The sequence below is a fragment of the Myripristis murdjan genome, chromosome 16, assembly GCF_902150065.1.
Source record: "Myripristis murdjan chromosome 16, fMyrMur1.1, whole genome shotgun sequence".
Lineage (NCBI taxonomy): Eukaryota > Metazoa > Chordata > Actinopteri > Holocentriformes > Holocentridae > Myripristis > Myripristis murdjan.
Genome location: NC_043995.1, coordinates 21,470,344 through 21,492,500, shown reverse-complemented (window position 1 = coordinate 21,492,500; position 22,157 = coordinate 21,470,344). Strand labels below are relative to the sequence as shown.

General features: G+C 39.9%; 2 protein-coding genes across 5 annotated transcripts in view; both read right to left on the bottom strand.

Annotated features, from left to right (window-relative positions):
* Positions 1-16,649, bottom strand: part of cd4-1 (CD4-1 molecule) — an 18,249-nt gene extending 1,600 nt beyond the window's left edge. Inside the window, exons 1-7 of one of the 2 annotated variants that reach the window (XM_030073051.1) lie at positions 16,611-16,649; positions 8,447-8,581; positions 3,629-3,699; positions 3,375-3,527; positions 2,917-3,066; positions 2,164-2,397; positions 1,102-1,479 (exon numbers count right to left, since the gene is read on the bottom strand). In XM_030073051.1, coding sequence (XP_029928911.1) covers positions 1,102-1,479; positions 2,164-2,397; positions 2,917-3,066; positions 3,375-3,527; positions 3,629-3,686 — 973 coding nt within the window. In that variant the 5' untranslated portion in view covers positions 3,687-3,699; positions 8,447-8,581; positions 16,611-16,649. Of the gene's footprint in view, positions 1-1,101; positions 1,480-2,163; positions 2,398-2,916; positions 3,067-3,374; positions 3,528-3,628; positions 3,726-8,446; positions 8,582-16,610 lie in introns of those variants that run through there. The other variant, XM_030073050.1, reaches the window with a different exon arrangement.
* Positions 16,650-17,297: 648 nt separating this feature from the next.
* LOC115374255 (roundabout homolog 2-like) lies at positions 17,298-22,044 on the bottom strand. Of its 3 annotated transcripts, none has more exons than XM_030073095.1 (9): positions 21,747-22,044; positions 20,469-20,510; positions 19,947-20,111; positions 19,668-19,805; positions 18,957-19,196; positions 18,659-18,724; positions 18,254-18,408; positions 18,064-18,131; positions 17,298-17,848 (listed from the first exon to the last, which is right to left on the bottom strand). In XM_030073095.1, the coding sequence occupies exons 2-9, from the start codon at positions 20,494-20,496 to the stop codon at positions 17,773-17,775; spliced, it is 936 nt and encodes a 311-aa protein (XP_029928955.1). In that variant the 5' UTR covers positions 20,497-20,510; positions 21,747-22,044; the 3' UTR covers positions 17,298-17,772. The 3 variants fall into 3 exon arrangements, with proteins under 3 accessions (XP_029928955.1, XP_029928956.1, XP_029928957.1); XM_030073097.1 differs by having other exon boundaries at positions 17,299-17,848; positions 18,659-18,717; positions 18,956-19,196; positions 21,747-22,042; XM_030073096.1 differs by lacking the exon at positions 21,747-22,044 and having other exon boundaries at positions 20,469-20,706.
* Between the last annotated feature and the right edge of the window lie 113 nt (positions 22,045-22,157).

Here is a 22,157-nt window from a genome sequence, read left to right as displayed (position 1 = left end):
ATACACACAGTGAGGCCTTGTGCCCTGGCGATGGGGGGCATAGTCATCAAAAATGTAGTTGTGTGACATTGATTGTGAAATCAATGTCATTTATGCTATGTTTCCTCATAGCATAAATGAGATCACTTACAGCAACTTTTTACTGATTTGCAGCGACCCTTCCCTCTGAGGGGACAAGTGGACCCAAACCATGCCAGGAAAATGCCCCCCACAGTATAATAGAGACAGGCCTTAATGATGGACTGTAGGGGTCCATCATTAAGGCCTGCACCATGGCTTTGTTGGACACCACACATGCACTCGCCCACCTGTCCAGAACACGGTGAAAGATGACTCATCTGACCACATCAGTTTTTTTCCACATCTCTGTGTGCACTACTAAAATGTCCCTCTCCATGTACCGTATCTTTGGAGAACGCTGCTCCATCCCCGTATTAGAGTTTGTAGAATCTATGCCAAGATGTACTGAAGCTGTTCTGGCGGCTCGTGGCAACCCACCACCTCACTAAGAAACTTTAGGTTGATTTTTCTTTTAAGTTGGCACCCGTCTGTGTGAATAGTAGGTGCGGGTAACCCTCCCTCTCCCTGGTATTATTTCCTCTAAGCTGTTGAGTTTGCTCCTAATCAACTTGCCTGGTTAAATAAGGGTTAAGAGAGAGAGAAAAAAAAATGAACAGGCTCCATTTTACATTATAAACACTCAGAACACAAAGAATCCAATTAAAATTCATTGTGTTTCCACGCTCTTCTGGCAGAGGGAAAGCTCATTATACCCTATTAAAACAAGTGGAGCTAGACAAGTGTATTAGCCACTGAATTAGACACATGTCACACCAGGGACGCCGTTCCACATAAACTGTACAACAGAGAGATGAGAACACTTGGGAGGCACAACAGAACAGGAGAAGAAAGGTGGCATAGAAAGTATTGTCTCCGACTTGTTATGAATGACAATTAGGAAGAAGTAAGGAAATGGGACACAAAATATATAGATGAGGAGAATGTGATAGTGAATGAAAAAGCAAGGAAAAGTGCATAATTAAGATAGAACCGGGTGCATCACAGAGCTGGCTTTGTGCACGGCATTTAGGTCCAACTTACTTTGCAGCACCTCCACATGTACGCTGCTCTTCAGAGTGACACCCCCGCCAAATTCCAAGGTGCAGACATACTCTCCCCTGTCTGTCTCTTTCGGCCGTTTCATCGTCAAAGACAGGCTGTTTTTGCTGTCTGGTACATAATATCTATCACGGACTGCCTTCCAGGTCGGTGAATCCCCAAAAGAGAAGGACCCAAGCTCCTCTGGGTTCCCGGAAATGAGATTCGAGGCTTGGCTAGGGACAAAGCTCCATTTCCCCCGCTGCAAGCCCTTCGCTTTGAAGTTCTCCCAGGAAAGGTGATCAGGGATGGAGCAGGGGACGGTGAGGTCAAGAGAGGACGTCGAGGCGAAAAGAGGATACGGAGGAGCTGGTGAAAGATCTAGGCAGGAAGGGAAATTGAAAAATGTTGCTGTTAATATCGGTATAAGGCCACATTATAGCAGAGGAAACGTGGCCTATTTATCTGCAAAGATGGATGAAACGGCATATAGTTTTACAATAAGTAGTGATAAAATAATCCAATGAATAGTTTCACCATTCCCAATTTTAATTATCTTGATTACCATTTTTGATCAGCACGTTTTTATGAAGTCACGGGACATAAACCAAAGTCAGCGTCAGTCGGTCAAGTCTCCTTATCTGCCACTGCAACAAGATGCATAGCTCACATGGCCAAAGCACTTATTATTATTCCCTTAAACTCTCATTTTCCTTCAAGGTTCTCCTTATGTAGCTACAAAGTCAGAATATTTTACGCAAATCCCCATAATTCAGCAGGATATATTAGGTAACCTTGGAAACACTGGGATCTCCAGCAGAATTTAAAATAGCTCTCTATGTGTTTGAGATTTGAACCGGTTAATTCAAACAATATAATAATGCTGATGATTTAAGATGTGATTGTCAGTACAGAGCATGGTGAAATTATTTCATGTATGTATGTGTATTCGTAATTATTGAACACTGTCGGCACATAACACTCAAAAAACGTGATTTTGGTCACAATGATTTTGAATTCATTACTACGCACAAGCGTGCAACATTTTTAACCATGGTAACTCACCCAAAACAGTAACAGAAACTGTGGCACGAGATTCTCTGCCATCATGTGTCAAAACACAGGTCCACACACCGGCATCTTGCTTAGTGACTTCTGTCTTGGTGAAAGCCCCTCCAGTTGCCACTCTGTCCCCCTGGGGATTGAGCCAGTGGATCTTGAAGTTCGCAGTCCGCTCTGCATCGCAGGTCAGAGACAGAGTGCCCCCCTTCACCAGGAGAGCGCCTGGTTTCACATTCACTGCCAGGAAAATCACACAAGACAAAGGGAGTCGGGTGTCAAAATGATGAAAATGATTCAAAAGGTAATTTTAAATGGATTGTTTTTCTTAACATTGAAGATGATACACTGTTCTATATAAAGCAGACATGTTGTAATGAGATTCCTCTGACATCTTGCTGCTGGCATGTGAAAACCTTGTATCTCCAAAATGTCAATCTTTCATGAACTACTGTAGGAACTGCTTTCTATTATTATTATTATTATTAGTAGTAGTAGTAGTAGTAGTAGTAGTAGTAGTAGTTTAGTTTTAGTTTGAGTAGTAGTAGTTTAGTTTTAGTTTGACAGTCAAGGTTTATTTAATGGTCTCTGAGAATGTTTCAGGAAACCTGTGGCTGTTTGTCTCTAACCTTCAATCCTTCAACTGAAATTAAAACATGAAAACTGGAGTTAAGAGGTTTTTCATGACAGCAGTGCCGTTAGATGTTTGGGTAACATCCCATGAAGGTCCTGAAGTTATCTCAATGTGTTTACACTCACCGGTGACCCTGGATAGACGAATTGTGGTCTTGGAAATAACAGCATTCATCTGCTTCAGCACACAGGTGAAAGTTTGGAAGTCACTTGGTTGGACTGTTTTGATGACCAGGGACAAGCCAGACAACGACAACCTGCCTTTCCATTGTTCCTCTGCAACGCAGAAATGAAGTCATGGACGCTTCCAAGATTGAATTTGCATTTTTAAAAGATTATCTCTTGGGCATTTCTGCTTTACTGGGCAATCATAAGACTGAAAAGACAGGGCAGAGGGAGGGGAGGACATGCAGCAAAGGGTTCTGGGCCAGATTTGAACTCAGGCCGCTGCAGCTTAGCATTAGTTTTACATGGTATGTGCTAAAAAAAAAAAAGTGAGCCACCACAGTGCCCAAAATTCATTTACATTTTATCTTTCTAAATTCATATTTTGATCATATAAACATTCATATTTATTTATTCACCTGTGTTGGTCTCCAAAGAACCAAAGGGATTACACTTGACCAGAGTTTTGCCCTCACTTTCCCAGCTCACATATATCCCACCAGTCGCATCTATGGTCACAGGCAGGGTGACTGTGCTGTTCACCTGCCCGAACACAACCTCAGGATTACCTCCTAGGAGAAAGAGAGCAGATGTTATGTAACAATGTGCAATATAAAAACGGTCATGAAAATCCTATGATTAGTTGTTTAAATCTCTGAGCGTTGAATGTTACCTGTTGTTGAGATTAGCACAGCAAACAGGATGAGGGTGAACTGAATGAAGTCCTTCATTTTGGTCGCACCTCTGGAAAGAATAGCCATTGAAAGATAAGCACAGAACATTACAAGTTACATTCAGCCAGAGAGCAGGTGATCATCACAGGAATTTAGATCCATCGATATACCAACATAAACATCACACTTTCATTTTACGTACAGTTGAGAATTCAAGCAAGAAATGTTTTTATTTGACAAGTAGTGATTCGTATATTAGTGCTATAAAGACATTCCTATTTTATGGTGTTGTATTTTGTACAGGTATGCCGAATTCTGCTGCAAAGTGGCATAAATCGGAAAGAAGCAAACAGGGGTTTGTGGTGGTCTCAGATTTAGAGAGAATGGCAAAGATAAAAGAGGAAGAGTTCAGAGAGATGAGAGTAGGCGGCCTGTGGTGGGCTTTGGATGAGAAGAAAAAAGACAAATGGGGGAGGGAAGAGAGACAGAGGGTGTACGCCGATTGTGGTGGGCCCTGATTTGGTGAGGTGCAGATTCTTATCCCAATCCTCACCCCCTCCCATCTCTCACACGCCCTCTCTTCCTCCCCTGTTCCACGAAAGACGGATTTCTCCACGCTCAAACAGAGAAAAAAAGAGACCACAACAGCAGAAGCACACCTAGACTGTGGTTTAAGGTACATGTTTCTCATGTTCTCTCTTCCCCTCTTCACTTTCTTTCTCATTCTCTGTCTCCTGTTGTCTCTGTGTCTCTGTATGCTGTGATTGTGCAAAACAAAACAGCACAAAAAAACCTCTCAAAGAATTTTACTGTATATTTGAAGAAAATGGATAGAACAGATACATATTTTAATTGAAATTTTGATTTGAGCATTTTAGAAATTATAAATATGGCCTAAAAATTAAATAAACATTTGATTTGAATTGTAGTGGTCATTGTGTAGTAGTTTTGTAGTAAAGATTACTTCAGCCAAGTTCAGCATAAAGCAAAACTGGAAGTTACTGAGTTTGAATTGGGACTGAGGCCGTATGTGGGTCCATTTTGAGGCTAAGATTAGAGATAGAATAACACCATGGTTGTCACAGTTTTACAGTGAGGTGGACCCGAGTGCGGTCGATACACTTGCAGTAGTTGGGTGCACAGGTAGTCAAGCAGTAGATGAGACAAACACCAAAAAGGAGATAACAAAGGCAACAAAGCAGAGATCACAAAAACACCAACAAGGATAAACACGAGAAAAAAGCCTGGCACTCCTGACACAAGGACAAATACGAACTGGCACTGAGGAGAGGAAAACACAGCAGCTGCGGTCGAACAGCCTTTTTTTTTTTTTTTTTTTTTTTTTTGCTTAGGAGGGTTTCTAACCAGGTGAAATGACCCGGAAATATCAAACTGGCAGCCATGATAAGAGCTGGTCGAACTCTCTAAATGTCAAGGAAAGGTGCTTCAGCGCTTCCTTTCCTATCTCCTTTAGCACAAGATACACTTGAACATCTTTTATGAAAGTCCTTCACTCATTTCCTGTGTAATGTAAGTAAGGGGATTCATCCCTCTCCATTGATTTTGTATTTACTGTTTGAAGGTGCCTCCATGACTTCTGACAGTCGTCACATCAAAAGTTCCTGTCACATTGATTCAAACTGGGTATGGCTGGATTCAGCAGAGGATGCTGAGCATTTTGATGTGTACGTTTTGGTCTACATGAGTGCGTGAGTAAGTGTGGATCCCCAAAAAACTGTCTTATATATATGTTTTAGTAAAATTCTGTCCCAGTGATGTATTGTGTGTATACATATTGTATACATTGCACCGACAAAGTGTCGGCGGCCTCCACTCCAGCAGCACAATATACAATAATTTCACTATCCACACCCGCACTTTGACCCAAACAAACACATCTATACCAGCAAAATGCTCTTCCACTGAATCCAACCGCATCCAGTGTGAGGCCATCTGATGGGCACTTCTCACATGACGATCATTAGAAGTTGTCTGAAATAAGAGGAGAGGTACGTATTTCAAAATAAAACAATGACGGCATAAGCAAAACATAACATATGAAGCAAGGTGAGACGTAACAATGCTTCGACCTGTAGGGTCTTCATCAGGCAAACTGACCCCGTATGTGTCGAAATGTTGCGCTGGTAAATTTTAAAAAAATATTTTAAAAAAAGATTATTTATTTGCCTTTTTTTTTTTTTTTTTTTAAATTGATATTATTTGATAGTGACAGTACAGAGAGAAAGCACAGGCAAGGGAGAGAAAAGGATGAGGTACGCGCTCTACCAGGTGAGCTACAGGCACCTGCAGCATTAATGTTCAGTGTGTGGATGTTGCCTTCTTTTTCATTAAGATGAGAGCAAGCTCATTTTCCAGGCCTTATTTGAGGCTAGTATGAAATAAACTCTTTCAAAATTAATGCAAACCATTCTGTTAGTGTCGTGTTTTGGTGCAGAGCTGAAGGCGTAATGCAGAAAGCACACAGAAGTGATTCTGTTGTAGTTAGTTCAGATTGTTTCCACTGGTCTGAAGTAAAATTGCAAAAATAAATAAATAACCAAGACTGAGACTGAGGAAAAAAAAAAATAGGTTCATGTCCAACATTAGTTAAATTACAAATGTAGGGCGAATACCGCAGTCTGAGGACCAAGACAGGATGCAAGAAGCTGCATTTCCTCAATATTTAGACTCAGTTATTGAACTGATTCACTTGCATATTTAGTTTTTATGTTCGCTATAATATTTTTAGAGGTATGTCCAAAACTGTCCACAACTCATTCCCATCGGGCCTTCAGTTTAATTGAAGTCAAAATCTCTGTGGGGGAATCAGTTGAATAAAATTGAAGGTGGACGTAGTGTCATATTGTTTTTAGATTAAAACATAATCAGCAAGAAGTTTCAAAATAATTTTAATTACAGCATCTAATTTGCTGATACAACACTAACACAACAATATTACAAACCAAGGCAATTCTTTTTTTCTTTTTTCTTTTTTTAAGCTTTGGCTATCGCTCCATAAATTTCAACCCTATGCAGCAAAAGTGAAATTTTCTCCTCAGATTGATGATTAATGTTTCTTAAGAGATGAAACTGTTGGAAACAAGTTCTCTTTTTATTGGGTAATCATACCTCTCAGGCAGTGTCTGATAGACTTGCACAACAAAACACTTAAAATTAAAAAGGATTTGAATTTGTTGTGCAGTTTGCAAGGAAAGACTGAGCGATCCTGATCAGCGCAAACAAATGCAACGTTAAATCCTGAAATCTGAGGTGGCGTGCTGTCAAATAACAAACATATACAATATATACAGAAAATGGTTCATGTTTATATGCATCTAGACACAACCGGGCATGAGAAATCAAGGGATATAAACAATACAAACTTCATTACGCATTTAAACCATTAAATCAGAGGAAATTCAGTGGGGGCTAAATTATGTTGCATTTTATTCCTGAAGTCAGCATTTTGCAAATAAAAAAAAGACAGAGAGAAGGAGGAGACGTGTTGAACTGACGTTAAACAGTCAGAGACACTGCACCTGTGGAGCTAACCCAGAAAAAAAAAAAAAAAAAAAAAAAAAAAAAAAAACAGATGATCATCTCTGTAGTTTGGGGTGGAGGTTCAACAGCAAACATGGAGGGGGGGATGGGCAGCAAAGCACAGCGGAGACATGAAGAAGAGGAAGTGAGAGAGCTGAGGCAAAATAAAAATATTGGATAGGCCGGATTATTTAATAGTCAGACTGTATTTTGACTGTCAGTTGTTTGGCTTCTACATCAGCTTCTGTGATGAAAAGAGAGTGAGTTAGCAGTCCGTTCTGTTTTCTCCTTATTTTTCTTGTATGAACTGGTACTACTTGGTTGAAAAGACTGAATTTTATGTCTCTGCCCTTATCTATTTTTTTTTTTTATTGTCCAATGATTATTCATATTTAGAGTACTAAATAGCAAGCAACAATATAATTAAATCGGCTCTCAATACTGTTAAGCAAATCAGAGTGGGCAAAATTAGTACTTACCGGGCTTTAATACCCTCAGTGATTTCGTTATTTCATCACTGTAGATCGTTCTTATACATTCTCTCATTAGGCTAACCTCTGGTCAGCTAAATAGTAATGAAATTAAAATAATTCCCCATTTTTCATTGGGACCCCCGGAAACCTCCTAAAGGACCCCCCGGGGGTCCCCACGCCCCAGGTTGAGAACCGCTGCTTTAATTGACCACTGGAGGATGTTGCACACAAATTATTATTCTCTGGCGTTTTAACATATTTAGAGTGAGACAACAAGACAGAAATACATTAAAATCCACGAAAACATGCCTCTATGTTGTAGATCTCTCTAACATAAATGACAGAAAGCCGTGATAAAAGTTGTTTCTATGTTGTGACTGAACTGAAGTGAATTTTACCCTCATAGTTTGTATATTGTGTGTATAGTGTGGCGTATTCCATTGTAATAAATCAGCTGTCCAATGTCTGAAAAAGACAGAAGTAATAAACATAGAATAGCAACTCGTCAACAAATTAATGTAATATGGTCTTGTGTTTTAAATATTTTTAGTGACAACACAGTTTAACAAATCGTCTTCTTCTGTCTTACTGATTTTAATGCTTTGCTGACTCTTTAAGTTTCTGGTATTGTGCTTTTAGTTCTTAAAAAATCACATCAAGAGTTAGAAATTGAGAGTTCACAGTGACACTTGAACCCTGCGGGCCCTGCTGACGGCTCAGGAGCTGTGGATCCCAATGACAAAATGCTGGTACGTGCACTCTACAGCAAAAATCAGAGATACACACACGGTGTTTTATACTCACATCTGATGGTGACTGCTGATCGTCCCTCACAAACCCTGCAGTTGAGCAATGATCTGGAGCCGAGTGGAAATGCTGAATATTTAGATCAAAAAACTCCTTTTAAATGCCGTTGCACCTCCCTCGCCACCGATTGGTCTGAAAAAAAGGATACAGTCATCGGTCAAACCCCAAATGAGACTAATGGCCTTTTGATTGGTTGTCAGGAGGAAGAGGGCGCGACCTCCTCACCAAATTTTCCTTTGCTCTCTGAAATAGTTTGAGCTGTTAGCTTCACATATTTCGAAGCCTAAAATATATGTGCTATGCTGTAAAATTAGATTAAATCAAAACAAGCACATTATTTTGTTTATGTAAATGCAACATTATTTTAGTCAGCGACTCAGAAGAAGTAATTGTTTATTTTATTTTCTGGTGTATCCACTGGATCGCTAAGTGAAAAAAAAAAAAAAAAAACAGGTCATCTAAATGGAGAAAACATTTTTATATGACACTCTGCCTGATAACATAAATCATCAAATGTATGAAGGGTGTCTTTGGGTTCATTATCTATCTGTAGCACATTCTCCATAGCACACGGATGGCTAACGGCCTAATTCATTGTAATTGTTCCACTGATTTGCCCCAAGTCACATAATTATACTGATTTATCCTCATAATTAGTATATCACAATTCAAGCCATGTACTGTCGGCCCAGTCCTGGCAAATGTGGTTGATAAACTCAAATTAAAAGCGTAATTGTTCCTAAAAAGAGAAACAAAGATAAGCCTCTAAGTGCTGTGAGCAAAAAAAAAAAAAAAAAAATACATATATATTTTTTTCTTTGGTCAAAGGGTCTTGCTGAAGTGAGAGAAGGGCAGCGTGGCTGAGTTTAATATTCATTTAGGTGGTGAAGACAAGCAATTAGTAGCAAGCTTCAAATCCAAAGGCCACAGCAACAATGCATTTAATAAACTTAATGATTTATGTGATTTTGCTCTCCCGACACCACAGCCAGCTCCTTTTCGACATGTTCACACACAGAGTCGCCCTTCCATCAGGCTGGATTTAGTTTCAAACTGAATCTCTGTTTTTTCCACCAGATCTGGAATGGAAAATGCCCGTATTCGTTAACATTTATGATGATCAGATTTCTGGCAAATCCCGTCATGTGGACACTGCTACGTAAACTTGAATTCAGTGCATTTGTGTATTTAAAAAGTACAGAAAAGTTATCACTCAACAATCACGTTCACTGTGCCCTTGATTTTTACTCAGAGGAATGATAAATTCCTGATGATAAACAGATTGAATAAAATTCACAATCCAAGTGATGCCGGCTTGAGGACTGACCAGATATCCCGTAATTGGAAGGTTTTGCAGGTTTTATCCCCATGTTTTAATCTGCGTCTGTCCATCAGTGTGACCCTGAGCCTCGGCCTGCCCCAGGGCTCAGGGTCGCACTTTGCAGACCCTGCAGTCCAGTCCCACCGCTGAGGTGGGCCTCATAGCTACATGCATGTTGGAGGAGAAGGTGAAGCTAAACTGAGCACTAAACCCCAAATCCAACAGGCACATTCAAAAAAATGTGAAAAGGTAGCACATCCCCAATTTTCGTGCCACAAAGGACCATAAATTCACATTTCACCTGATTATTTGGCTCACATCACACTAGAAAAATGTTTATGCATTTCAGCACAGAGCCTTCATCAGAGCGCCTTTGTCGTTCTTGATTTGAAACTTTGAGATGTGCTACCTATTCACATTTTTTTTTCGCTAAAAACGTGTATTTTACATTTTTGTAGCAAAGATTTGCTTTTCCAGTACTAACCAGTTTACGTGACGACGGGCCGGCGGTTATTCTCCATGTAACAGTGATGTTTTATTTGAGACTTCATTATGTGTCTCAGTGATCTGAGCAAAACCAAATCTCAGCATGTAAAATTTGAATAATGCTTTGCATAATAATGCAATTCAGTTGAGGGATTTCAGCACTTCTGTATCGCTTTTTCTCTTTATGCTTCATATTGGGTAAATGTACACCTGTGCACCAGCTAAACAGCTGCTTGTACTTATCTCTGCTCTTAACCTGTTGTAGAGTCATGCCTGCACTCAATACAACAGTGAGCCTTCAGGAGAACACAACATCTGTGCATCTCTCTGTTTTTACTGTTGTTTGAGTTTACGTCTGCTTATTCTGCTCCTCACTGAACGCGTACTCAACTCTGCTGATATGTTAACCCTGGTTCTATTGAAATACTGATTAGAAAGGCCGCCGATGGACATACATATACATCATGATGATCAGAAGATTTTGCTTGCTGTAATCTGTCGACAACACGGACAGTTTTTGAACAAGTGAAGGAATGTAAAACGAAATTGCTATGGCTGTGGCAGTCAACGTGTTAAATTTTCTTTGTTCCTCTCTTGCAAAACCTGAAAACAAATATAAAACCTATGCATTAATACTTGATACCAGGAAAGGAAAGTCTGCAAAATAAGACACTTTTTAGTTGTAGGGCAGACTTGAGCGGGCCAGCAACAGAAGGAACAAAGTAATTAAAATACAGACTGCTCGAGGGTGCACCAGTTTGAGATTCATTTGAATTCAAACTTTGTCTGGTACAACGTTGAAACATTTCTGTTTTTAGGCACTTTTCCTTTAGCGCACCTAATGGGATGATGAAGTGATTCTCTTATAACCCCGTTAAGGACAGCAAGGCCCATGTTCATGTGTTAATGGCGGCACTGGGGATCAACTTGGGGAGCAGAAGTGTAGAAACACACTCCTGAGGTGGTTTAGAGACATGAACCACAACAAGGACAAAACAAACATCTCGCTCTCGTCTCATCTGTCTCTCTGAGGTTTCTCTTGTTCTCTGCTTGACTCTGTACTGCCATCATGAAGGACCCAAAACCCGCTTCTTGAAACAAAACGGGCCTCTTGTTTGTTCTTGACATCTGCATGTATAATGGCTGCTTGTATGTAGGGGCCTTTTACATTTACTTCGACATCAGATGCAAAAGAGCTTCACCAAAAAAGCCCAGTTGCAGTTGAGATTCCTCCTCCACAGATATGTGCACATCAATCTGACAATATGACAGTGTTTTCCATCTCAGTGGATACCAGCAGCCTCAGAGCAGCTATTTTGATGGAAAACACCTGAAAGTGAGGACTCCCTCATTAGTCACACGCCTAGCGAGGGCGTTGTGTAACACATCATATCATTTCTGAAAGAGAAAAAGACCGATAGTGTGGGCCAGAAGGCAAAATGAAGGGGTGAATTCCTTTTTTCGCATTTCTCCTGCTTACTCTCAGTTCGTCCTCCACTGTCTCCTACATAGGGTTTCCCTCTGTGTGCATCTTTTCCCTTTTTCTCTGTTGTATTTTTTGCTCTGGCTCTTGCATTTCACAGCTATTACAAGTTTGACGCGTGTGTTGGCCAACACCGGCCGACGAAAACAAGACGATGTTTGAAGTCCTGCAAAGATAGGGAGGAACCCGGCGTGTTACTCCCTGCCTCTAAACTGTCTGTGTCTGTGTGCTGATGCTTTAGAAATAAACAACAAATGTCAGTGGAAAAAAGGCTGATTACATGTGACATTCGGCTCAATGACAGTAAAAACATTTTGCCTCTTACATCATGAGGGGAACTTCATTCAGGGCACTTTGAAACCTCAAGAGTTGTGAAACGGTAGCTGAAGACAGAAAATGTTGCTTTCTCTTCTGTTTCTCCCACTCTTTACTCTATATCATCCGTATCACATTTAACTTCTACTGTGCTGTTAGTGGGCTGCGGCATGATCACTTCACCAGAATGGAAAAAAATAGACTGCTTGTGTTCGTTGCACTTTGCCAATAGTATAACGAAAGAGGGGCCTTCATGTAAGTAAGTAACTAAAGCTTTGTATATGGAGCACTTTTTTAAACACACAGCTACAAAGTGCTACACATGTGAAAAACAAATACATAGAACAACCAATGCATAGAAAATATACATAAAACAGGGCATTGATGGAGAAGACATACAGATCCTAAGGAGATCTATGGAAGGACTTGCCTACAAAAATGAGTCTTTAGAAGCTGCTTAAAACCAACCAGGGATTCAGCAAAATGAATTGGTTGGGGACGATTATTCCAGAGAGTTGGAGCTGAAATTGCACGGGCACAGTCACTTTTTGTCTTGCATTTGGAGCGGGGGACGGATAAAAGGCTGAGATTTGAGGATCGATGTAAACTCACAAAAACACTGGTAATGACACACTAAAAGGTGAAACGAGTTTGGTTGCGTGTGCTGCTAAGAATAGCAGTTTGATAGAGATCCAGCGTAATTATTTTCATTGCCGCCTCACAGTTCAGTAAGTGATAGGGAACATTTCACGATATGACATATTCTTACAGGAAAGTTGCAATAAATTTGAAGCTTTTAATAGCAGATGACCTTTGTTTACCACCGAAAAACTAAAACGAGCACAGATGCTGTGTTGCTGTATTTGCGGTTACAACAGCCCTGGAATAATCAGGACAACCACATCATTTACCAATGTATTGTCAAGAAGAATAAATCCACTCCACTGTGTTGCTCCGCTCCAGTGGGTTTGCTGTCATTCAGCGTCAAATCACAGTAACCTGTTTGCCAAAATGTTTCGTTAGCATTGCCCAGGCTTAATAAATTCCACACCTGTTACACAAAACTGTTCCGCCAGCTCGGTCTGGTTATAGCTAAAAAAGATTGACGACGCTCATCAGCATCAGCGCTGTCAGCCTGAAATGTAGGCGAGGGCGAGGCTGCACAAAAATATGGGTAATGTGCAGCCAATTACATGATGACCTTGTTAAATCCAAGGAAGGACTGTGGGAGTTTAACGGAAATTCCAGAAAGGTCATGTTTAAACTTATAACGGTGTTCCATTTCAAATGCTCACAACAATTGAACTGATACTTTAATCCTAATTATCAATTCATTCATTCAGCCTGTATTTAGTTTCTCGGCCGCCACGTTGAGAGTGCGAGCCCTCGTTTTCAAAGGCGCCCAGATAACAATTAGATAAAGAAACAGTGGTATAAAATAGATATACAACTAGGCAAACAAAACATTAAAAAATATACCAATTAGTTTCTCAAGTGCCACAAATCATTAAATTGTGTGGGGTTAAATTGTATTGTTGTATAGTGGTATACAGGAGTTAAAGGTGCACCGTGCACGATTGAGGACTGATCAGCGTTAGCACCATTTAAAAAAACAAACAAACAATAATTTTGTTTTTAAAAATAAAGTAAGCACATAAGCTGTCAGTGAGTCAGACTGACAAGAAGAACAATGTAGACACAACCTGCAAACTTGAGCATATTCCATTTTTTTTTTTTTCGAGTCAAAAAAGTCCTCATTGTGGATCTGACAATGAGAACCATGTGGACACCAAGTTTTGATCTTATTCCACTTTTTTGTGTGTGTGATAAAAGTCTCAAGGGTTCTCACTAGTAATGCAGTATTACATAGTACACTCTTCACTGGTCCTGGTTCACCTGGATCCACCGACTGACCTGATTTTGGCCTTGCACCAGGGGAATGAGGAACCAGGTAGAAGCACAAGAGCAGGAACAGGTATCAGTTCAAAATTCTCAGTTTCTCTTTGAATGATGACTTGCCATGAAAGGGAATCCTAATGTCTCATATGAAAACCCCACTGCAACACAGCTTTTAGATTTTCATGAAAATGTATTGAGAACATAACAGATCAGAGGAAACACCTGCTGTAGGTCGCTCATTGTTTTCAGGAAAAAAAAAAGAAAGAACCTGTAAATGCAAAAGTAGGCAGAGGTAACTAGTGCCTAGTTGCCAGGCACTAAACAGCAAGGAGGAGTGAGTGTGTTTAATGACTTTTCTGTATTAGAAAATAATGTTTCTAAATGTAATGGGCTCATGCCGAGAAAGTGGGAATATCAAACCAGTAAGCAATAAAATGCATTTCTAGTGTTTTCTCGTGTTGCCTCGCACAAAGCCGCTCCACTGTAGACCCACTGATAAACACACACAACTTCTACTGAATTGCTTCCTTTTATAAAGCAATGACAAGCATCAATAATTTGTTTACCATTGTAATACATAATATAGTTAGCATAATATGTGCTGTACCTGCCGCTCAGTGTATTGAACAGAGCACCAGCGCACTAACACTGTTAACAATATTTGAGGACTGATTCCTACTGTAGTCGTCAAAAAGGAAAAACTGGAATTTGGGTAAAAAGTGTCCTTACATGTTGCTGTTACTGTATTATGTGAAGCACTTTGACATGCACTACTGTGTAACCTTGGCCAGTACAAGAACATGTACCAGTTCATCCATGTTACATCAGCCATTTTGTCGTTATATGAATGTTGGACTTTATTTCGACATTTCCTATTTGGTTAAAGTCAGCGTTAGTACAAAATCACGCAGCCCGTATGTTCAGGGAGCCTTATGTTGAATTTTAGCTTCAAACACCAACACCAAGCTCCAGTACTTTACAAAGAACAACATTAATACCTAATCATGTACAAATCAGCTACAGAGACAGTATTTGCCAGTTGTTAGAATAAGTGGTGAGTATGTGCTGTAATTAATTAGGTTTTCTTCAGCGCTGTCCGGTCAAATCTGGGATCACATCAGAAATGTGCTTTAAGTTACCGTTAATGAAAATTCATTACACAACAACGACTCAAAACTCTCTGCATATGTGTTCTGGTGAAATTATCAGGAATGGTTTTGCACAATTTGCACCACATACAGCGTATGGATTGTGATAAGCGTATACAGTATGCATATATATTACAGCACATGCCATATTAGATATTCTTCATAGGCACACTCTAAAGCTATTTCTGCAGTAAACCCACTGCTGATAAACTCAACAGGTTAAGACTGAGGTGAAGCGTTAAATGTTGGCAGTCCACCTAGCACGATAAAACATAATTCAACAAAAAAAACAAAGCAATCATAATTAGACTCCTTTAAAACTCTTTAACATGAATCTCACACACATTTTGTGCACATTTTGAAACAAAGGTTAACGTTACACACAGTGGATTACACTGTCAATCCACATGATTGCTCTGCGTTCTTCTCAAATTAATTAATTATTTGCTACAATTTGTCTGGATGATTTTGTTGTTAAATACAGCGTGCTGTTATGCTCTCAGGTGATTTTTGGGAAAAAAATTTTTGTCAGTACTCACTGATTTTCAAGTGCTTTTCAGTAACAGTGAGTGCTTTTGAATAGCATGTGAGTCACAGTGATATTTGAATACCTTGGTAATCACTGAATACTACATTTGAATACTTTAGTAATCATTTCCCATTTAACCAAATGGGACAAGGCTGTACCCTCTGATATCTGTACGTACCAAACATCAACTGGACTAAACATCTAGACGTACCATAAACTTGTGTATTCAGGGGTTTGCTCTTCATCGCTGCTGCACACAGAAAATGCAGCCGTCTGCAATGCTGCTGATTGCAAAACCATCCAGAGTTATTGCACAAGTTTTGATCCTTACACAATATCAAACCAAGTAAAAGAGAATTCTATTTTAGGTATTTCTATTTCATTTTCCAAGATGTAATCCAGTCATGTCTGAATCACAGCAACAAGGGCGTCAAATCCAAGTCCAAGAGCAAAACAGGAAATTTTTGAGTATCATTCAAGGCCAACGATAAAACAGAGGGCCTATCATTCAACAGCGCTCAAGTTGATAGAATTCATCAGTGTTTTTTCAGCAGAACATCTTGTTATGCCGAGAGAACGCTGGTGATACTCAGGCTTATCATTTTCTCTCAAGTGTTTGAGATCATTCTCCAGAGGCGATATGAGACCCACAAAAATAAATGACAGGAGCCCGAGGCCCAGATACACCAAATGAGTTTCTGGGATGAGATCAAGACTTTGAAAATGTGGTGTGGATCAGACACCAGGACAAAATTGGACAACTACAGTACTGCCTTGCCCCCTTCTGTGTCCCCGTGCCTCTCTCTCAAGAATGGATCTCAAGCGGCGTCTGTCAGATATGTCAGTATTTCTCAAAACGACTGCTCCACAACTCAAAGACAATCTGCTGCTTTGAATTATCTCCCCTCTGTAACAGATGCCGTCCTTGTAAATAGGTGTTTGGTGAGTGGAATAACAAGTATATGTTTTGGAGTACTCACGCGTGATGTTCTCAGTGTGGCGGTGAATTCTGATCTGACATTTCGTAGGCTGTACGCACTGTAGCTACGTTCACTGTCATACACACACACACACAGGAAGTTCGGCTGCACTGTGACCCCGTCCTCAGGGTGTATATACTAATGGATTACATAGAGTAGGCACAGTCTCTCTCTCTCTCACACACACACAAGTGAGTTATATCATGCACATTAATGTTGCAAAATAAGGAAAATCTATCATTTCAACAATATCTGTGTAAAAAATTTTTTTGTTTGTTTCTATGAATATGGGTCATCAGAGGTCTGACAGGTGTTTACTGTGTATTTCAGTTCGCGTAGTGCTGCACTGTCCTCAACACCTGTGTGTGCTAAACTGCACCAGTTCTGGGAGATCATCTGTACAACTACACCAGTGTCTCCTAGCCATGTAAAACAAAAACAGAAAAAAAAATGTCGCGTTAAAAATACTGAGAGAACTTCTGATATTATGGTGATGGTGATCAGGTCAGTATGGAACAAACAAATACCAAACCTCAGACATGTGTAATGACTTTGTCTTTTATTGAAAGTTAAAAAAAAAAAAAAAATCATATCAAAATTGAGTACAAATGTCCGGTCTTTACAAAAACAAACAAACAAACAAAAAAAAACAAGAGATACTAGATAAAATATATAAAATACAATACAGTTGAAAATTTCAGAAATACAGTAAATTTGGGGGGAATACATAGAAACCATCTGATTGTAATTGTAAAAGCAAAGCAGTACATGTTCATTTTACAGCATTGCACATAATGATATAATAAGCTTAAAATGTTAATGGGCTCCATAACCTAAGCCTAGGTATGTTGTCGTTTTCATCTGCAGCGGTCGCCTTTTGGCTTTCGGGCCATTTGCATTCACTCCTCTGGCTGCATTCAGTGCAAAAGCTAAAAGTGCCCACATCATTACATTTCATTTTTATTTTCATCAGGAGCATTTGAAAGCCCATTTACATTCATGCCATATTCACTCTGGGCTCCTCTCTCTCTCTCTCTCTCTCTCTCTCTCCCTCCCTCCCTCTATCTCTATCTTACCCTCCCTCCCTTTTTCCTTTTGTCACTCTCTCTGTCCCTTTCTTTCTCTATCTCTCCTTCTTCAATCTGTCTTTCATGTCACTCCATTAGCGCTGCTGCAGAGGGGGGGCTGATGGCTTCACTCTCCGCTGTCCTTGCGGCGGCGGTGCTGCAGCTGTTGGGCTGTGATAAAGAGGGCAAGGAAGAGAAGTTTTCACACTAATTATTACACAGTAATGAAGTACTTGGGAAAAAGGCACAGTAACTGTGAAGGTCAAACAGTCATTGATATAAAGTGAATAGGGTTTATTAGAAAGTACCTATAAAGTGAGCGGAGATTATTAGAGGGTGGACAGAGGAACTTTTTTATGAGATTGGAGCTAGTTAAGAACATTTACCGGCTACACTGGCAGTACAGCTTGGGGTTCAGTGGCTGTCTCATGTTCTTCAGCTTTCGTGCCCTCCGCTATGGGAGAAGAATCACATTATCACTGATTCAGTCACTCCATCTACCCGTCTCCCTTCAGTCCAGCTTTTAATTAGAATTGACAAAACAGCACGGTACGATTTCTGAGACAGTTTCCTCACCCTCCTCTTTTTGATCTTCCGGTCCAAGACAATAACAAAGACCACCAGCACAACCAGGGCCAGGGAGCCCAGGCCGATTGCGATCCACATCCACATGCTGAGCCCCAGCAGCAGCTGGGGCTTCTCATTGAACTTCTCAGTGGCATTTGGATGACCTACAAACATATAATGGATCACGGAAGGAGGCAAGAATAATGAGTCGAAGACAAATCCAACAAATCCAACGAACTGATCCAATCTTGATCTTGCCTGAACTGATTCTTTGGATCAGTTCAGGCAAGATCAAGGCAGAGTCAGGGTGTTTAGGCTGATGCAAGCAGCTCTTACTGATCTGCAAAAATGAAATTGTGAATTTCTTTTTTCTTTTTCTCTTTTTTTTTTGTGGTGCAACAGTTATATACATACAGTTTTTGCAGGCTGATTTAGTGTCTGGTGGACTTGAGGAAGGGGGTCGTGTTGGTGGCGCAGACTCTGAAAGACCAAAAAAACCCCGTCACACATCAGCATCATCCTTGTGTTCTTTCAGTGGGCTTTTATGTGCACTCACAGTGTGGTCATGATTTTTTTTTCCAGTTTTCAGATAATACTTTAACATAAATTGTGCTGTTCAGCTAGTTTAGTCAGTGGCCTTATTGGGAGTTTTGTGGTGGCAAAAACTTTATTCAGGTCAATCAAAGGATGTTGTGAGAAGCCAGTGTCCTACCTTTAACTTTGACATTTAGGGTCTCTGTGTATGTTGTGCCCCCGTGAGAGATCTTACAGGTCCAGAGCCCTGCATGTGACGTTTCTACAGGTTTGAGTTGGACTGTCTCTGACCCTTCTAATGTCTTTTGTGGACTTTCCCACTCCACTGTTGGTGGGACGTCCAGACCGCTTACGTCACACTGCAGCGTGGCCTCGCTGCCCTGCTGGAGCTCGTTGTTGGGGCTCAGTGAGACTGAAACTGAGGGGGACAAGAGGGAGGACAGAGGAAATGGTGAGAACCACAAAGAGAGCGGGAGGCGGGGCCAAATTTTAAGTGAAGAAATCCTTCATAAAAATGATTGATGAAATTCTTGAAATGCTACTTACTGACACACTTAATGACAACTTTTGTGAAATGATTCTCATTGGTCAAACTGATTTCTTAAATCTCTTAAAATATATTCCCCTTGCCTCTTGTTTGCTTGTTCACACTCTATTTAGCTGTCAGACGAGTGGGGTTTTCCACTTATGACAAAACAATGAATGCCAGCAGGTAGACCACTATTTCTGTTTTCATAAAGTTTCCTGTAATTAACAACTCAAGCCTAAAATTTTAAAAATGCTTGATTTGTCCTGACAAGGCGAACCCCACTCACTTTGCTTTCCATGAAACACTGAGATTTGTTTGCACATGGCACTTGACCCAAGTCTGCTGGGAACATGTTGTTACCTGAGAGCACATAAAGTTTGTGTTTGTGAGGCTTGTGGTCCAGATAACAGGTGTACGCTCCAGCATCTGTGTCCTGCACGTTTTGAATCAGCAGATTATTCTGTGTCAACCTTGACCTTTTCGCTGTGTCACCTCCGCCTGATGGAGAAAATACACTTTACTGTAATCAACAACAATGACACAATGTTATAACACAATACATTGTGCAGGATTATGTGCAGATTTGGTTATCAGTAATGCTTGTTTTGATTGTTCTCTGTCAAGGTTTTTCTTGTCTACCTTTGCGTGGGAGGCCATAAGAAAAGAGACCATGGATTAAATCATCCCCCCTTTTCCACTCCAGCGTCTTCGGTGAGTCTTTGGAGGAGCCGCCACATTTGATGGTGATGGTCTGACCACGTTTCACAATGAACTCCTCCCCCCCAGCAGACAGTGCAGCCAGCACTGAGGAGAGAGGATCACTTACTATCATATTCACATGAGAACAGAATGAGCACTGAGTGTTTAGACATTAATAAACTAATTTTCAGCAATAAAAGTCTCATTACTTTGAATGTAAACACATATATTCACTATAGGTGGCGGGCTATGAGGTAAGGTTTAATGTCAGGGTGTTTGTAGGCATTTGGGATGAGTAGAGCACAACAGCACATTGTCCTCCCTCTCCTTTGTGCCAAGAGCATTTGGAATAAGATCACGATCAGTCAGTTTTCCTTATTTCGTCCTGATAAACTGGATTGTACATTTATGAAACATTTACATGCTCATTTACAATTGCATCGAACCAATGCATTCACTCACCAAAACCAAGCCACATGATTGTCTTCATATTTGATATTGGATCTGTGAAGATGACAGAGTGTTTCAATTATCGCTGCAGTTTATGGTGTGACAGAGTGATTCGACAACATGACTGAGCTGTTTAATCTAGGAGAGACAACACAATGCTGGGCCTCATCTTCAGATGAATATTGTCTAACTTACCAAAAACCATGTGATTCCTAACCACCTTCAAACTTCCTTCCTGTCTCACTCTCTTTCATATCAAATAAATTTAGTTTCATAAACGTATAAAACAGGAATAAAAAGACAGAGCTGTTGTGGAAATAATCCCAACAGAGTTTTAGCCATTTAGTTTTTAATTAACGTGACCAACGATGCACGTTAAAATGCTTTGCTAAAGCTCAATCCAAAATTTATCTGAGAGTACATAAGATAAGTATTTTTAAAAAAGCAAAAATTTTGGTCTTCAGTTTCCTACAAGGCAAAGCAACCGGAGATAGAAAATTAACAGTAAAAATGTGGTTATAGCCTTTGCTTTTATCACTGATTCGACATTCGGTGATGAGCTGGCTTTGCGGCCTGAGTTTTATCGTTTTGAGGGTTTTTATATTAGGCTATATATATTACACTTTATGGAGATTGTACATTGCACAAATTGTCATTTTAGAACCACAGGTTACAGCTATTCCTTTGGCAACTTTAAGTAGCCACATTTATTCCAGATTGTAATAAATGACAACAGAACAATGAAGGCAGAGACAGATTATGAAGCATTTCTCAGTTGTAATGATATTGATCTGAACCCAAAGTGTCAATAATGCACACTTCTACTGGGAAACTAAAACATCTGGGAAACTAAAAGTAAATCTAAACACCACTAAACGGCTTCAAATAAATTAAAGGCTGATTAAAAATAAAGGCAAGACAACATAGGATCTTAACAGGTTCTGAAAATCAGTTTAGAAATTATGGTTATTTACTGTTTTTTTTTTTGTTTTGCTGAAAAAGGTGTATATTATTACATGTAATCTGTTTTTGTAAATACTGTACAGTGTGTTTCAATTAAGATTTTTTTTTTCTTCTGTCTTAAAAGAAAACAATTGTATAGGTCAAACTTTTAAACTTAATTTCAAGTTATATGCTTAAAATGTTTCTTTTTTTGTTATTTGAAGAAAAAGCTGCATCCATTATTTCATTTGGTATTTCACTTCTGCACTACGTGTTTGGAACAGGAAGTGTTCTCTTCATAAGTTATCTTAAGACACAATTATTTTCAAAACAAATTTGAAAACTTACCTTGAATTGTCGGCTAAGCACTGTGGTCCATGCAATTAAAAGAGGCAAAAAAAAAAAAAAAACTCTTATGCTTTTTGTGCTTCACTTCGTCGAAGAAAACTGTTAAGGATGCAAAGGCTGTCAAGGGAAGAAGAGATCTGAAACGTGCTGTTTGGAAAGTTGTAGAGCAATGCACACCCCAATGTGGGTTTGCCTGCACTTTCTTGCAAACTAGGCCTGGGATGTCGTACACCACCTAGACTTGTCATGATGGCGAGGAACGCACATGATCTCACTTCACACCAGTCATTAAGACATAAGCGACATTACGCTGCATCACATCATGTAAAATCTAATAACTGCATCCGCCACTGATGCATGCTGTCGAAAGAGGAAGGAATGACACATTTATAATAAATAACAGCAACAATT